Below are 17,954 nucleotides of genomic sequence, written 5' to 3'. Positions count from 1 at the left end.
GGGGAATGACTAAAGACCAATGTCAATATATGGGTCACATAGAAGAATTTGAACAAGAAAATGAATGATTCCATTTACATTTTAGAAAGATCCCATGGGGACATGGCAATGTGGAGGGGCAAAAAGAACTGGGTGCCCTAGCCAGTTTGGCTCTGTGGATAGAGCATCGGACTGTGGACCAAAGGGTCCTAGGTTGAGTTCCGGTCAAGGGCACGTACCTAGTTGTAGGCTCCTACCCGGCCCTGGGCTTGGTTGGGGTGCATGCAGGAGGCAACCAATCAATGTGTTTCTCTCAAATCGATATTTCTCTCTGTCTCACCCTCTTTCTTTCACTCTCTCTAAAAATCAATGGAAAAATATCCTCTGGTGAGAAGGAAGGAAGGAAGGAAGGAAGGAAGGAAGGAAGGAAGGAAGGAAGGAAGGAAGGAAGGAAGGAAGGAAAGAAGGAAGGAAGGGAGGGAGGGAGGGAGGGAGGGAGGGAGGGAGGGAGGGAGGATTAGGGTTAGAAAGGAATTAGGAAGACTTGAATTAGGATGAAGAGATTAAAGGGAGTCAAATACATGGTGACAGAGACTAGACTTTGGGTGATGAGCACACAATGAAGTATACAGATGATGTATTATAGAACTGTATACCTGAAATTTATATAATGTTATTAATCAATGTTACCCCAATAAATTTAATTTTAAAAGTAAATTTTAAAAATTAAATATGGGCAGTAAGGAGATGAATTCCAAATGTAAAGAAAAGACAGAATCTACATACTTGGTCAAGGATTGGCTTGGAAGAGTTTTAAAAAGAAGCATCTAGTATGATTTTGTGATTTTGATTGTTTGGTAGTGGTACCGTTAATGAAAAAAAGTGAACGAAGGAGGAAGAGTAAGTTTATCTGAGTATGAATTTAATTTTGAGCCCATTAAATCTGAAATGCCTGAAAGGTATTCAGGTATAGATATAAAAGCATGTAGCTTAGGAGAGTGGTATGTGTTGGGAACAAATCTGTCATAAATATATGAAATTTAGAGCAACAGAAGAAGGTGCAAAAAAAGTGAACAAAATAAGAATAAATGTAGGCTTCAAACAGAGCTCTAAAAAAACCCCAACATTTAAATTAAAGGTTTTTAAGTTTTAGTGATCACAGACCCTACTGAGAATCTGAAATAAGTCATGTCTTCACTTCTATCAAAGTACACACCTATACAACATTTTGCTTGCTACTTAAAGGAGAGGCACAGTCCTCTTGATGTCCATCAGTGTAAGACCTCTTGGTTTAAGAGAGGAATGGCAGAATAGTACACACTAAAAACAATGGCCACAAAGATCAGAGAACTGAAAAGTAGTGTACTGTGGAAGGAGTGAGCAAAAGGAAGTTAGAGAGCTGGCTGAGAGACAGATCACACAGGGCCTTATACTTAATACTAAGAGCAATAAACAGATATTGAAATTTTACACAAGGGAGCCACTTGATCAGATTTTCATATTTACAAGTTTATACTGGCTGATGGGATGATGAGTGGAAGAGAACAAAAATGTATTTGTGGCCTTTAGAACTTGGTCTGTGAACACAGACAGGTACTATGCACATTAAATGCTCAATTTCTAAATCTTTATTTTTATTTTTATTTTTTTTATACAAATGTACTTTATTCTGAAAAACAGAGCAATGAACATACTTTATGATCCTTGCTTTTCTGAGGGCATTTAGACAGTGAAATGGCAAAGAACATCAAACACGTTAAATACAATGGCAAACTTTTGTTTTAAAGCTGTTAAGGTACAAATATAAAAACTATGAATCACAGAGCACTGAATTTTTAAGAGTAAAATCATACCAAAACCGTGATAAGTTTTCGCTGATGTCACAGGTGAGCAGGTGGTCTGGAAGGTCACTGATGGTGCCCTGCACGGCCAGCACGTGCGGGGCCAACGTGAAGGGCACGTCGCTCAGAAGCTCGGCCATGAACGAGCTGTTTTCCAGAGGCTGGCCTGCCTTGGTTTCCGCCCCGGGGCCTGCCACAGTCACAATGGATGAGTCTTCTTTGCCAGTCGGTTGGTTGCCTTCTACTTCTGAAGTTGTACCTCTTGCTGCCATTCTCTGCTCATTTTCTGTCTCTCGGTTTTCCTTTTTGAGCTTTCTGTCGAAGTTAATGCCACTTAAATCTTCCTAATTGACAGAAGGAAATTCATGGAGTTTTCACCGAGGGTTTCTACCTCTAGAACTATTTCCCTTACAATGCAACCCAGAAAACAAATGAGTACATTATCTGGGACTCATTCTGACTGGAATGTAGATATGTAAATTACAGATGTTCCAAAGCTAAACTTCTGGGCAGATGAATGAAAGGGGACATCTGGTCTTGGTGTTTCTGCTCCTCCTTTCTTGGTTCAGAGTTCAGAAATTCACAAGGCACTGGTCCTTTTTTCCTAAATCTTTTTTTTTAAATTTACATTTTGTTTCTTCCATTTCTTCTGACCACTTTAGATAATTTATGTGGCAAGGAATGTCAAAGACAACATGGTGTCCTACTACTATTTTCAAAAGATGAACAAAGGACTCCCAGACCCAGGAAGCTGGGATGAATACTTTGAAACATTCCTGTCAGGCAAAGGTAAGCCAAATGGAAGGAACCAGTCTTACCCATGTCTGCAGAGGATAAAGTTTCCTCATAAAATTCTTCTTTCTATAAAATTCTCTCCATAAAATTCACTCACAGAAGAAACTCTGATTACAGGGGGTGGAAGACAAGAGGCAACATTCCTGAGAGATGTGGCATAGCTCTGGCTACTTGTCATTGTATGTGTATCTGTGTCCAATGACAATATGTCCACTGAATAAAGCCAAAACTGTACTGTAGGGAAAGCAGCTATAATAAAAGTTGGTTCCAACTCTAAACATATACTAAATGGTTTACATGAATTTGCTTGTTTAATCTTTACAGTAATAATATCCATAATTCACAGGTGGTGAAATTGAGACTGAGTTTACAGAACTGATGATTACCCTGTTAGCAGAGTAGGGACTAGAATTTGAACATAGGCAGGACTAATTAAGCTCAAATCCTGTGTATTTGGCTACCATGTTAAAGTCTTCCCAATTACCTACATGTTCAACTGGAGAGAAAGGTTTTGTGCATGATCAAGTTTTCTAACCATGACCATCATGAGTTTGTAACATGGTGGCCCATGGTGCTTCAAAATAACAAACTACATGTGCAGAAATGTATGGCCTTGCAATCATGCTTCCAGTGTCAAAACTAAGTTACCACAAGATTCTTGACGTTTTTCTAAATCTCAAATACTACTAGACCTTTTAATACATCAGTCCTTCTCCTGAAGAACATTAAAAAGTAATTAAATTGCCCTAGCTGGTTTGGCTCAGTGGATAGAGCAGTCAGCCTGCTGACTGAAGGGTCCCAGGTTCGATTCTACTCAAGGGCACATGCCCAGGTTGCAGGCTCAATGCTCTGTAGGGGGTGTGCAGGAGGCAACCAATCAATGATTCTGTCTCATCATTGATGTTTCTATCTCTCTCTCCCTCACCCTTCTTCTCTGAAATCAATAAAAAATATATATATTTTTAAAAGTGATTAAATTATTGAAACTGAGTAATGGGTTCATGGACAGTCATTATACTATCGCCTCTACTCTTGCGTATATCTGAATACTTCATAGGAACAAGATTTTTCAAACATTAAAAAATGTAATTTAAGCAAACCTTTTCAAGTTTATACCTTTTGGGAGGTGTAATATAAATATAGGAGCAGATTGTTTTATACTTTGCAGTTGAATTGGCAGCTTTGCATGATTAAAACTTAAGCACTATATTACTTGGTTATTTAAGCTCAAAATTTATGTCTGAAATCCTTTTGCTAATTATTTATATTGATCTATGAAGAAATAATTGCCCTCTACAGTTCTCCTATAGTTGAGTCCTATACCTCTAAAATAATTATGAATAAATTTGATAAAATATTCTTTTCCATGCCTGGCCAGTGTGGTTCACAGGTTGAGTGTGACCTATGAATTAGGAGGTCATAATTCAGATTCTGGGTCAGGGCACATGCCTGGATTGTGGGGGCATGTAGGAAGCAGCCAATAATGATTCTCTCTCATCATTGACATTTCTACCTTTCTCCCTCTCCCTTTCTCTTTGAAATCAATAACAATATTTTTAAAGTATTCTTTTCCACTGGTCTACAGTAAAGTGTGAAAATATGCCTTTAATTGCCATTTGATTTCTATAATCCTAAATGACAAAAGCTATTATTGCTAATTTGCTCCTTATAAGATACATTTTGAGAATGATCCATTTATACCCTGAGGTATTTTTACTGATTTAATGTCTTCAGCAAATTTCACAGTGGATGTTCTAACAGTGATGTCAGATGCTTTTGACAAAGAATGAGCCACAAAGAAGTGACCTAGTTGAAGAATTTGAGAGCATGGGACTGGTGTGATGTATAGATGGATCTTTCTAAATTAGAGCTGAGTGTAGTTCCAACTCCCCGTCCTACGTGAGATAAAGAGGTACACCATGCTGAAATCTTGGAAAATCAAAAAAATACCAGTGTCCTCCTCTCCCGCACTCCTTCGTGGAGCGAGGGTGGGAGGGAGGGAGGGAGAGAGAGAGAGAGAGAGAGAGAGAGAGAGAGAGAGAGAGAGACCTGATGAAGCAGATTTGGGGTTATCCCAATCATCTCCTAGTTTCAAATGTCATCCATCTGCTGATGACCCACAGATTTGCACTTCTATTCTTGGCCTCCACCCTGTGTTGGGTACATAGACCCAGCTGCCTCACTGACTTCTCCAGTTGGATGACTATGAGGCATCTCAGACTTCACATGTCCAAATCCAAACTTTTGTCTTTCCTTCTGGAGGCTTCCACATCTTAGTTAATTGTGACTGTGCTTTAAGTTTCTTATGCCTACAATCTTGACCTTATCTTGAGCCTCTTTCTTTCTTACTCACCCCACCCAATCAAACAGCAAATCTGTTAACCCTACCTTCAAACTATATGTAGAATCTTATCTGTCCTGAGCACTTCTCCAACCACTTTGGTCCAATCTACCATCACACCTTCCCTGGAAAAATGAAAAGCCCCTGTCCCATCTCTCAGCTTCTGACCTTGCCAAGCTACAATCTATTTTACACACAGAAACCAAGGAGATTCTATTAAAAGGGAAGTCAGATCACCTCATTCTTCTGCTCAAAGCCCACCAACGCCATTCCATTTCACTGAGTGAAAGCCTAAGCCTGAACTGTGACCCATAAGGCCCATAGGGTTGAGCCTCCTTTCCGCTCACATTTTTTCTCCTGTTCCTTTGCCCCTCTCTTAGTCTGTCCTAGTCCCATTGGCTGCCTTGCTATACCTCAAACACAAGGCAGTTTCTGCTCCAGCACTTTACCTTACTGTTCCACTGCCCAGGAATGCACTTTCCTTCTTCAGGTTTTTATGCAATCTTGCCTTCTTAAAGAATCCTTCTCTGGCAAGACTATGAATATTTAAACCTTCTACATAAATGCAACATTTCCCCTCTCCTTCTCTGATTTCTTTTTTCTCCTAAACATGCATTATGATCTCATATACTACGTATTTCACATTTATCTCATTTGTCTCCCCTACAAGATGCACTTCCAGAATAGGGCTTTCCACCTGTCTTGTCCACTGCTCTATCCCCAATACCTAGGATGGTGCTGAGCACATAGTAGGCTCTGCAGAATAAATTAATACATCCTAATAGTATCTTATGACATAGGTACTATTATTGATTCTCTTTCAGAGATGAGAATTAAAATAACTGAGGCTAAGAGAGGTTAAGTAACTGGCCCAGGGTCATACAGCTATGTCAGGACTGAGATTCAAACCCAGTAGGCTCTAGAGCCTGAGTGTAATCTTGCCAGCTTCCAAAAGGAAGAAAAGTAATGCAGAATATGGATATAGGATGTATAAAAAGTAAGTTCTTCTGCTCTTGTGTTGACAAAGCACACCTTCCATTTGTATTCTGAGGAAACAACTCATTTTCTCTTCTGTCTTTTCCTACTCTCACTTATGTGCTTTCCTTCCAGTGGTATGGGGTTCCTGGTTTGATCACGTGAAAGGCTGGTGGAAGAAGAAAGAGAGTCACCCCATTCTCTATCTCTTCTATGAAGAAATGATGAAAGTAAGAAATATACTTGAATTTTGACTTCACAGAATTTTTTTTCTGAGTTACAGATCCATGACAGCAATGAAGGAAAGTAACATATAAAAGTTTATCTATGCAAAATATTTTGCATGCCACCTTCAACTTCTTCAACCACCTTGCCATGTGACATACAAAATGACAAACATGGTACCAGTATAGTAGCTACCTTACTCCACAGCCTGTTTCTTCCTGCTAGCCTCCCTGTACTCTAGGGCCAATTCCCACCTCATTCAGAAGCATGGAAGAGGTCTTCTGTTTGAGCCACAAGTTTTTTCCCTCTTTAGCTCTCCAGGTTCCTCCTTCCAGGATCTCTACCTCCCCTCATCATTTGTTTTGACTTTCAAGGAAAAGAATTAGGACTCTTAACAGGAAAAAAGTACTGAGGAAGACTAGAGTTGTTTTAATTTGTTCACTTTTTTAAAAAGTATATTAAAGTTTTGTCACTCTAGCCTGTTTGGCTCAGTGGATAGAGCATCGGACTGCAGTCCAAAGGGTCCTCGGTTTGATTCTGGTCAAGGGCACATATCTCAGTTGCAGGCTCCTCCCTGGCCCAGGCCCTGGTCAGGGCGTATGCAGGATGCAACCAATTGATGTGTTTCTCTCACATTGATATTTCTCTCTGTCTTTCCCTCTCTCTAAAAATCAATGGAAAAATATTCTCAGGTGAGGATTAAAAAATAATAATAATAAATATTTAACATAAGTTTTGTCATTTTAAATAAGATCCCCATTAGCAACATGTGTAATCTCTGGTTCAAAGTCTGTCATAAATTTATATGTAAAATAAATGCCTGGCAAATGTAGCCCTGACTGGTCCATGGTTCTCCAAGCCTTTGTTTATGACATGGATTTCCTTCATTAACCATGGCCTCTCTTTTCTTCTTCTACTCTGGGTAGAAATAATGTATTGCTTCTTTCCTTCCAAATGTTTGGCTGGGGCCATACTTTCTCTCTGCAGCTTTCCTAAGTATCAGCATCGCCCTCTGCTTCCCTCAGCATAGCCCTCTGTCTATTTGAAAGAGCCACAGCGAATGGGGGCCAGACCCCTCTTCTTCACTTTTGGATGAGGCGGGAACCCATTGCAGAGTGTAAGGGGCTCTCAAGAGGTCCATCATTAAACAGGTATACCCAACATGTCCAGAGTCAGGAATAAGCAATGATCCAGAGTCATCAGACATCAAAGCCAGAGAAACGTGGGCTCTGTATGTGTGTTTCTCCAATCACAAGGAGGAGACATATCTTGTTTATTTTGAATGACTGTTACCTGTCCTCTCAAATAGCTTCTTATCTGCTACCTGTAAAAGTGAAGTAAAATAATAACCTTCCCAAATAAAACAATTTTCAGCCTATTCCCTTAGCATCAGCTATAGCACAGTATGAAACACAATTGGTTTTAATACAATTGCACTTTATATGTTCAAGCTTATTGATTTTACATTCATAAATTTAAATGTGGAATTACTTTTGTTAGAATTACTTTTAAACATAAACTAATAGAACTTTAAATGGTTTAACCATTATTCCAATGCTTAATTCTTTAAGATTTGTTCCTTGTTACATTTTTTTCCTTAGATATAAAAAACATCTACTACATTTCTTCTACTCTCCCACATAGGACCCAAAACGTGAAATTAGAAAAGTTATGGAATTCCTGGGGAAGAACCTAAAAGAAGAGGTTTTAGACAAAATTGTCTATAACACTTCATTTGATGTAATGAAAAGGAACCCCATGACCAACTACATAAATGATGTTAAAATGAATCATCGTCTGTCTCCATTCATGAGAAAAGGTGATGTATACATGCACATTGTATTTCCTCTGATAATAAGAAAAACATTATCAATTTATAAAATGGTTTCCTAACATTCAAGCTCAGTGAATCACTATGTACAGTGTTTTCTGAAGTGAGTTCTTCAAAGCCTTATTAAGGGACCTAGACCATGTAGCATGTTTCACAGAGAAATGTGGGAAACTACAAACTTAAATATACACTGCCCCCTTTAAACCACATGAACATATTACATTTTCTGAGAAGAAATTTGTTTAATTTTGTTAACTCAGAGCTTCAAAAATGTATTTGACCCAAAATTATTTCTCAAGTAAAGTCTTTAATCTCTGAGAAGCTAGTATTTCTCTCAAACTAGTATTCTGGCTTCTTGAGATGTCAAATTAGGTCACCTATTTGATATATTTTTGTTTCCCAATGTAGACATTTATCACACTGTGCACTTTCTTCTTAGAAGTGTTTTTTTGCAGCATCCTGTAGTTTTTGGTATGTTGTGTTTCCACTTTCATTTGTTTAAAGATATTTTTTATGTCCTTTTGATTTCTTCTTTGACCCATCAGTTATGCAGAAGTATGCTTTAAATCTCAAATATTTGTGAAATACCCATAAATTATTGTTTTCTAGTTTCATACAATTGTGGTTGGAAAAAATACTTGATATGATTTCTATCTTCTTTTTTTTAAAAATTTTTGACAATAAGCTACCTTCATCCTAATACGACTACTCGTGTAAACCCGATGGAACTGGGACCTCCCTGCCCTTCAGAGATTGAGGGGAACATGGTGCCAGCACCTATTTATTTTAGGGACTATGAGAGTTCAGATCCCACTTGGAGATTTCTGAGAATTCCTCAAGGTTAGTTTCCTTAGGATGTCCTGCTTTTCTGCCTTAGGCTAATATGGACATCAGATGCATAAGATCTCTTCACTAGTTTCCACTGGAATTCTATGCCTGCCAAGCACTTTGTGACGTTAATATTTTCACCAAGGATTCGTGGGGTTGCAGGATGATAGACAGCACAGCCAGCTTTCTATCATCCCAGCGGCTGTACCTCCACCCTCTGCCTCTCCAGTGCATTCAACACATACCTCCCTTTACTCTGGGCTGGGCAGTCCTTCACACTTAGGTCCCCGCTTCCAAGCAGCCTAATCATGGCATTTTCCCAGCAAAGGTGGGTCACATTCCTGGGTTAACGGAGCTCTGTCTGGCAGTCATCCCACTGATCAGAAAGGTTGTTGTGGTGCTGAGAGTCTCCTGTTTTCTATCTCTTCATGTGGTCCATTTGGGAAATGTGAGCTTCAAAGCCAAGCTGAGGAGTTTCTACTCAAAGGGTGTGAGGAATGACATCATCTGAGCTCTGCTTTAAGAAGATTAATCTGGCAGGGAGGTATAAAAGCAGTTGGAACCAGGATCAGCATTAAGCATATCAGTTACAGGTCTAATGCAATAATATTCTTTGGGTTTTCTTCTTCGCTCAAGACTGGTTGTGAAGCAGCAAAAGGAGTAAAACTGGTGTCCAGAAATGAACCTGGTGAATACCATGCCAGGTCCATCTGAGTGCAGCTGAGAAGGCAGGTTAGGGAGAAGTTGGGGGATCAGGGGTGGGCGAGATCAGAGAGAACCCCAGAGGCAGGTTTGGCTAGTGGGGGCCCAGGGCAGCGGTCCTCATGGGATATAAATAGCCAGCTCCCTCTATCTTCTTAAATGTGGTAAGACTTGTTTTGTGACCTAACATATGATCTATACTGTAGAGTGTTCTGTTTGGCTGCTTCTGGAGGGAAAAAAAAAAATAAATAATAAAAAAACTACAAAAAAGAAAAAAATGTTCCCATGGGATAAAAAGTCAATGTTTTCTTAACTATTTCCTGCTTGTATAAACTATCCATTGTTAAAAGTGAGGTATTACTGATTACTGTCTATGTCTCCCTTCGGGATCAGTTAGTATGTGCCTTATATATTTAAATGCTCTGATGATGTTGGGTGAATATCTATACTAATAAAAGGCCAGGCATCACGACCAGAATGAACAGAGACCAGACCACCACGGCCCCTTGCCAGGTTGGCCCCGCCCCCAAGCAAGAGGTTAGGGGCAATCAGGCAGGCAGGCAGAGTGATTAGGGGTGATCAGGTAGGCAGGCCAGTGGTTAGGGGAGATCAGGTAGGCAGACGGCCCCTTGCAGGGCTGCCCCCCCCCCCCAGCAAAGAAAGAGGGAGGCCCAGGCCAGCCAAGCCATTGCACCCCAGCCTGTTGCCTGCAGAGGAAGGCCATCGGTGGCAGGGGAGGAGGGGGGGCAGCGCTGCACAGATGGCAAGCAGTGGCAGCGGCAGGGGTGGGGCCAGGTGCCTGCAGCTGGGGGAAGGAAAGCCCTGCTAGGCCCTGATATCAGGCCAGGCCTAGGGACCCTACCCAAGGGGCCCTGAATTATGAGATGGTGCAGGCTGGACTGAGGGACCACCCCGCCCCCCCCCCAGTGCACGAATTTTTGTGCACTGGGCCTCTAGTCTATCTATACTAATAAAAGGGTAATATGCCAATCAGGCTGGCAGGGGAGGGCCGTTGGGAGTGAGATCAGGCCAGCAGAGGAGGGCATCTTCCAGACATCCGACTTCCTTCTGGACAAAGCCATGTGGTGGGGGCCAAGGCAGAGGCAGTTAGGGGTGATCAGGCCAGCAGGGGAGGGAAACTGGGGGCAAGATCAGGCCGACAGGGGAGAGCAGTTAGGGGTGATCAGGCAGGCAGAGGCTGTTCGGGGTGATCAGGCCAATAGGGGAGAGCAGTTAGGGATGAGATCAGGCTGGCAGGGGAGGGCAGTTGGGAGCGAGATCAGGATGGCAGGCAGAGGGGTTAGGGAGCAATCAGGCAGGCAGGCAGAGGCAGTTGGGGCAATCAGGCAGGCAGGCAGGTGAGCGGTTAGGAGCCAGTGGTCCCAGATTGCGAGAGAGATGTCTGATTGCAAGGGGTCCCTGATTGGAGAGGGTGCAGGCTGGGCTGAGGGGATCCCCCCCCCCCGCATGAATTTCATGCACTGGGCCACTAGTATATATATAAAAGCCTAAGCAATGGTTATGGCCGAACCACCAGAACAATTGGTCGACCAGTTGCTATCATGTGCACTGACCACCAGGGGACAGACACTGAATGCAGGATCTGCCCCCTGGTGGTCAGTGCATTCCCAAAGCCAACCTCCCATGGTCCCCTTCCCTTGCTGGACAACCTTCTGCAGTCCCTCCCCCAGGCCGGCCGGCCCCCCTGATTGGCCCCAAAAGGGGATTGGGGCAGCCAGCCAACCTCCCACAATCCCTCCCCCCAGATGGCTGGCTCCTGCAACCAGCCACGATGGGTGGGGGGTGGCTGGCCAACCTCCCACAGTCTCTCCTCCTGGCTGGTCAGTCCCCCCAATCAGCCCCGATCGCCAGCCAGGCCGAGGGACCCCACACATGCATGAATTCATGCACCAGGCCTCTAGTATATTTATAATTGTTATGTCCTTTTTATAAATTGATCCTTTTATCTTCTTGGTCTCTTGTGACAGTTTGTGACTTAAAGTTTATCTTGTCTAAGTACTTCTGTTCTCTTTTTGTTTTCATTTTTATGGAATTTGTTTTCCATCCCTTCATTTTTCAACCTATTCCTTAAAGCTGAAGTTGCTTTTTATTTATTCAGCCACTCTATTTATTTTGATTGGAGAATTTAAACCATTTACATTATATATATTTTTAATATATTTTATTGATTTTTTACAGAGAGGAAGGGAGAGGGATAGAGAGTTAGAAACATCGATGAGAGAGAAGCATCGATCTGTTGCCTCCTGCACATCCCCTACCGGGGATGTGCCTGCAACGAAGGTACATGCCCTTGACCAGAATTGAACCTGGGACCTTTCAGTCCCCAGGCCAATGCTCTATCCAGTGAGCCAAACCGGCTAGGGCAAACCATTTACATTATTAAAAGTTATTGGTACATAAGGACTTATTATTGCCATTTTATTAATTATTTTCTGAATATTTTGTAGTTTTCTCCTTTCTTCCTCTCTTGCTATCTTAATTTGTGACTGATTGTTTTTGTAGTGTTTTGCTTTGCTTCCATGAGGCTTACATAAACTCATATCTTACAGATATGAGTTTATTTTAAGCTAATAACTACTTAACTTTAATTGCATATAAGACTCTACCCTTTTACTCCCGCCCCCACATTTTACATTTTTTGATGTCACAGTTTACATATTTTTTATATTGTATCCATTAACAAATTATTATAGCTACAGTTATTTTTAATACTTTGTTTTTAACCTTTATGCTGGTTTAAAGATGATTTATACACCACTATTCCAGTTTTAAAGTACAGTTGACCCTTAAACTAGATGGAGATTAGGGGTGCCAACCCCCTACACAGTCAGAAATCCACATATAACTTTTGATTCCCAAAACATAAATATTAATATCCTACTGTTGATCAGAAGCCTTACCAATAACATATACTGTTGAGTAACATATTTTCTATATATATTATATACTGTATTCTTAGTATAAAGTAAGCTGGAGGAAAGAAAATGTCATTAAGAAAGTCACAAAGGAAAAGAGAATACATTTACAGTATTGTACATATTTATTGAGGGAAAAATCTGTGTATAAGTAGAACTATGCAGTTCAAACCCATGGTGTTCTGGGGTTAACTGTATTCTAAATTTGACTATAGACTAAGTTTTCCAAGTGAGTTTTTACTTTCACATGTTTTCATGTTACAAATTAACACCTTTGTGTTTCAGCTTGAAAAACTCCATTTAGCAGTTCTTGTATGGCAGGTCTAGTAGTGACTGACACTGTTAGTTTTTGTTTGCCTGGGAAAGTCTCTCTCCTTCACTTCTGAAGGACAGTTTTGCAGGTAAATATTCTTGGTTGACAGGTGTATGTTTTTCTTTCAGCACTTTGAATATATTATCTCACTCCTGGCCTGCAAGATTTATGATAAGAAATCTATATATATAAAAGCCTAAGCGACCCTTAAGACAGAACAACTGGAACGACCAGTCACTATGATGCGCACTGACCACCAGGGGGCAGACGCTCAATGCAGGAGCTGCCTCCAGCCTGCAGGCCCCAATCGCTGATGGGGCCTGCCAGCCAACCTCCCGGTCTCTCCCCCCAGCCAGCAGGCCCTGATCACCTGGGTAGTGGTGGACACTGGCGGCGAGGGAAGGAGGAGGCAGGGAGGTGGGGAACCTGATCAGCCTTGATCGCCAGCCAGGTCTAGGGACCCCACCCATGCATGAATTTCGTGCATTGGGTCTCTAGTCTATTGATAGTTTTATTGGGGTTCCTTGTATGTGAAGAGTCTCTCTTCTCTTGTTGCCTTCAAATTTATTTATCTTTGTTTTGGGACAGTGTGATTACACTGTGTCTCAGTGAGGAACTCTTTTGGGTTGAACCTGTTTAGGGACTTTTGAGCTTCATGTCCCTGGATGTATATATCTCTCCTCAGTTTTTAAAGTTTCAGCCATTATATCTTTAAGTAAGCTCTTTGCCCCTTTCTCTCTCTACTCTTATTGGTATTTCTATGGTTTGTATATGAGTCCTCATGATAGTGTCCCATAAATCCCATAGACTTTCTTTACTCTTTTTAATTCTTCTTTTTGCTTTTTTAATGGGTAATTTAAGTAGCTTGTCTTTGTTTTCTCAGATTTTTCCTTCTGCTTGATCAAATCTGCTATTTTCTCCCCATTTCATTCATTGTATTCTTCAGCTTCAGAATTTCTATTTGATTATTTTTTATTCTTTCTATTTGTTTAAATTCTCATTTTGTTCATGTATAGTTTTCCTGATTTCCTTGAGTTGTCTGTGTTCTCTTGTAGCTTGCTGAACTCCTTAAAATAATTATTTTGACTGTTTTTCTTCTTTTCTTTTTATTTATTGTTTAAAGTTTTACATATGTCTCCTTTTTCCCTGATTGGACCCCTTGCCCCCAGCCATTCCCACCCCAGGCAAGCCCCCACCACTCCAGTGTCTGTGTCCATTGGTTATGCTAATATGCATGCATACAAGTCCTTTGGTTGCTCTCTAACCCCTATTTTGAATTCTTGATCCAGTCATTCACAGATCTCCATTCCTTTGGAGTAGGTTACAATTGTGTTCCTTTGGCAGTGTCATGTTTCCTTGATTTTTCATGTTTCTTGTAACCTTGTGTTGATTTCTGCACATTTGATGTAGTCATTCTTCCATAGTTCGTGATTTGGCTTCAGTGAGGAAAGACCTTCACCTATGGGTGGGTGTGGGTTCACTGACTGGGTGAGCTGCAGCAATTCTGGCTCCAGGGAGGGCACAGCAGTGTGGGCTTTGTGGCATTCCATCAACTGGATCAGCATCAGTGAAGATTGCAGAGGCCCCGGCATTTCTGAGGGCAGGTGGTCACAGCAGCATGAGCTGTTGCAAAGAATGCTGAGGTCCTCCTATTCTCTTTTTCTCCTATAGGGGAGCAACCATGGGACCAGGGGTTAGAGTGTGGGACCTCACAGGATTACAATGGCTCCAGGGTTCAGGGCTACTGTGATGGTGGCTTCAGGGTTCTAGGTGTGGGCACTCACAGAGAATAGTTGTAGAGCCAGAGTACAGATTGCAAGTACATGCAAATCAGCTACAGCCCTGAGGCCTGGGGCATGGATGCACTTGCTGTATTGGTGATTTCAGTATTTCTGGTGTGGTTGCTCATAAAGGGGTCATGGAGCCAGAGTCTGTAATTCAGGCACATGTGAAGTGGTTGTGGGGCCTGGGTTTGGAGAGTGGGCCTGCATGGGGTGTCTTGGGCCCTGGGGTCCAGTGCATGCATGGGGCTGAGGTAAGTGAAGGCCATGGTCTCAGAGCAGCGCAACAGTGGCTCTTTCTTGGAGAAGAGGGCACATAGTAGTGTCTCCCTCACTAGAGGGTTCTGTGGTGGTGATGGTTGTTGCTTATCTCCGTGGGAAAAATTGCCAGAGTTTTTTTTACAGAGCAAGCCACTGGAGTCCATGCTGACAAATACTATGGAGTCCTCCTCTGTGAAAGCTACAGGGTGTTTGTAGCTGTCACAAGATTATTAAGGCTCCAGGGTGGCAAAGAGTACCAGGCCCTCTCCAGGGCAGGCCACTGTGGACCACAATGACATCCACTGTGTGTTTAATACTGATAGCCTCACCCTTCTTTGCTCCTAGCCATCTCCAAACATGTCAGCTATGTCAATCTCTTCAGCAATCCTTTCTGTATGGTTATGCTCTTGTTTTTTCCCCACTGAGTTGTTTCAGGTTCTAAATTAGACACTTGAAGCCTTTCCAGGTCTATTTTTGTTCATGGATCGCTGTCTAATTATTAGTTTTTGTGGGTTGGTGAAGGCTGGTATCTCCTCTACCAATTTGCTGATGCCACTTAGTCACCTAATTTTCTTGTAGGACAATTGATAAATCATATAATTTATTAAACCTAGAAAATTAAGCAAATTGACACTTTGTACATGAAAATAACATTGCACAACTATAAGAGCATAAATAAATCAGACAATATAAAGTAATCAAAAGAGAAATAGTTTTCTATGGTCTCTCTGACCATTTTTAGCTATTGAAGGTAAAAAAATATGAATTCTCTATTACATAAGCATGAAACAAAGTTAACCAACCCTACCACTCCTTTACTAGTATATTATACTAGAGGCCCAGTGCACAAATTTGTGCACCAGTGGGGTCCCTCAGTCTGGCCTGTGGGATCGGGCCAAAACCAGCTCTCTGACATAACCCGAGGGGTGCCCAATTATGAGAGGGCGCAGGCCAGGCTGAGGCACCCCTCTGGGCCATGGTCTGCACCCCTCTGGTGCATGATCGGGGCCGGGGAGGGACACGGGAGGTTCCCCAACCAGGGAGGGATTGCAGTAGGGCTCCAGGGCATGTCCAGCCCTTCTCACTCAGTCCCAATCGTCTGGACCCCCGCAGCAAGCTGGACCCCCTGGTGGTCAGTGCACGTCATAGCGATTGGTCAACCGGTTGACTGCCTGCCCCATGGTGGTCAGTGCATGTCATAGCAAGCAGTTGAATGGCCTTAGCATATCATTAGCATATTACACTTTGATTGGTTAAACAGACCACTGGATGACCGGACACTTAGCATATTAGGCTTTTATTAGATAGGATTGCTTTAATTTACTTACATATTAAAGCAATGATTATTTATTTATTTATTTATTTATTTTGGTTAATCCTCACCCAAGGATATTTTTTCTATTGATCTATTTTTTTAGAGAGAGTAGAAGAGAGAGGGAGAGACAGACAAAAACATTGATGTGAGAGACACACATCAATTGGTTGCCTCCCACACATGCCCTGACTGGGGCCAGGGAGCCTGCAACTGAGGTATGTTCCCTTGACCAGAATCGAATCTGGGGTCCTTCAGTCCGTGGGCTGACACTCTAATCACTGAGCAACCAGCTAGGGCAACAGCAATGATCATTTAGATTAGAAAGGAGAATTCTCATTTGTATTTAAATATGAATTTTGCCTGCACTAAAGCTACAGATAAGAGGAGCAGACAGTGCTCTGAGGATGCAGCCACTCATATCAGTGCTCCAGTGATCTGTAAAGAGAAGCTAAGAAAATTAGATCCAGTTAACTTAAATAGAATGTTAGATGTACTGAGGGTTCACAAAGTACTGGTATATTAGAGAGCTCAAGAGTGTAATGCAGAGAATTAGACAACCCATGATCTAGATTTCAGCCCTCCCCAAGTGTTTCAGAATAAAGCTTTCTATTTACAAGTACCTCACTTGTGCCATGGGTAATATTATTTCTCATTCAATGTCAGGAGGACAATGAGCTAATGTCTACATAAGGAATTTAAGTATTGAGAGGAAAAGGATTACTTAAACGCAAAATGGTCAAAGTTCATGAAAGTATTATTGAATGTGTTTTACATTACTCTTTTTAGGAGTCACTGGAGATTGGAAAAATCACTTCACTGAAGCTCAGAACAAGCAATTAAATGAAAACTATGAGAAAAATATGGCTGACACCTCTCTGTCATTCTGCATGGAGCTCTAGAAATCAGAGCATGGAAATAAGACCTACTCTCTCGCCAGCCTGCGTGAAGTAGAAGAGAACTCTGTTTCCAAATACCACTAATGGTTTATGTGACTTTATGTAAGGGTTTTAAACAATGACCTGGATATTCTTATTCCTAAATTTATGATTTACTTTTTTGGATTAACCCCAATGAGACTTCATTTATCCAGTATCAATAGTCAGCATTTTCCTTCTCTCTCTGCAGATTTTTAGTGTTTAGATTAATTTCAATATACCAACATGTAATATCCTGTATAATAAAGAAATAATATGCAAATTAACCCTCACGTGTTATTACAGGGTCTGGCAAAAGCTTTTTCCCATGTTCAATATGTAATTAAATTAATCAATCAACCAATTAATCCTGGTAACCTCCTACCTTGAGGGGGTAGAGTAACACTCTAAAATAAGTATAATGAATTACTATCACTTTAGAGAAATTAGTTCCTCCTCTTAATGCCAAAATATTATCTGGTTGATAAATTTATTTGAAAAAATTAGGAAAGGCCAATATGATCACAAACACATTACAGACAAATGGTATTGCTTTATAAAAGATTTTTTTACAAAAGATTAATGGAACATAAAAACTTAAGTCTAAGATGTCATCACCCCATCTACCTTCCTTAGATTTCTTTTTTTTCCCCCAATACTTATCTTGATGTCTGATCTCCTATCTGATTTTATCTGGGAATGCTACATTGTATGGGTTGGCCTGATGTCATAGGTTGCCGGAGAAAAGAATCTGCCAATGAGAAATTCATCCCTGAGATAGAGTCAAAGATTGCTCTCATTTCACATTGAATGAGTAAAATTATAGTTTTCCTCTTTGATGAATGTCCAAGTTCTTTGCAAAATCTCATCACAAATCTGAATAAGCAGTAAAATTTGTTCCTGCTTCTATTTATAGA

General features: G+C 41.2%; 2 protein-coding genes across 3 annotated transcripts in view; one reads left to right on the top strand and one right to left on the bottom strand.

The window, feature by feature from the left end:
• Positions 1–17,313, top strand: part of LOC102440664 (sulfotransferase 1C4-like) — a 28,311-nt gene extending 10,998 nt beyond the window's left edge. The window contains exons 4-8 of one of the 2 annotated variants that reach the window (XR_001347553.2): positions 2,483–2,609; positions 6,067–6,161; positions 7,801–7,975; positions 12,739–12,854; positions 16,910–17,043. Coding sequence is in view for 1 of the 2 variants with exons in the window: in XM_006085746.2 (XP_006085808.1) it covers positions 2,483–2,609; positions 6,067–6,161; positions 7,801–7,975; positions 16,910–17,022 (510 nt within the window). In the remaining variant the exon portion in view is untranslated. Of the gene's footprint in view, positions 1–2,482; positions 2,610–6,066; positions 6,162–7,800; positions 7,976–12,738; positions 12,855–16,909 lie in introns of both variants that reach the window. The other variant, XM_006085746.2, reaches the window with a different exon arrangement.
• Positions 1,623–2,363, bottom strand: LOC106696606 (UBAP1-MVB12-associated (UMA)-domain containing protein 1). The gene has a single exon (XM_014453162.2). It carries the CDS (start codon positions 2,090–2,092, stop codon positions 1,790–1,792), a length of 303 nt encoding a protein of 100 aa, XP_014308648.1. The 5' UTR covers positions 2,093–2,363; the 3' UTR covers positions 1,623–1,789.
• Positions 17,314–17,954: the final 641 nt, after the last annotated feature.

The sequence above is a fragment of the Myotis lucifugus genome, unplaced genomic scaffold, assembly GCF_000147115.1.
Source record: "Myotis lucifugus unplaced genomic scaffold, Myoluc2.0 scaffold_21, whole genome shotgun sequence".
In the NCBI taxonomy this organism is placed as follows: Eukaryota; Metazoa; Chordata; class Mammalia; order Chiroptera; family Vespertilionidae; genus Myotis; species Myotis lucifugus.
This window is presented reverse-complemented; position numbering and strand designations above follow the sequence as displayed.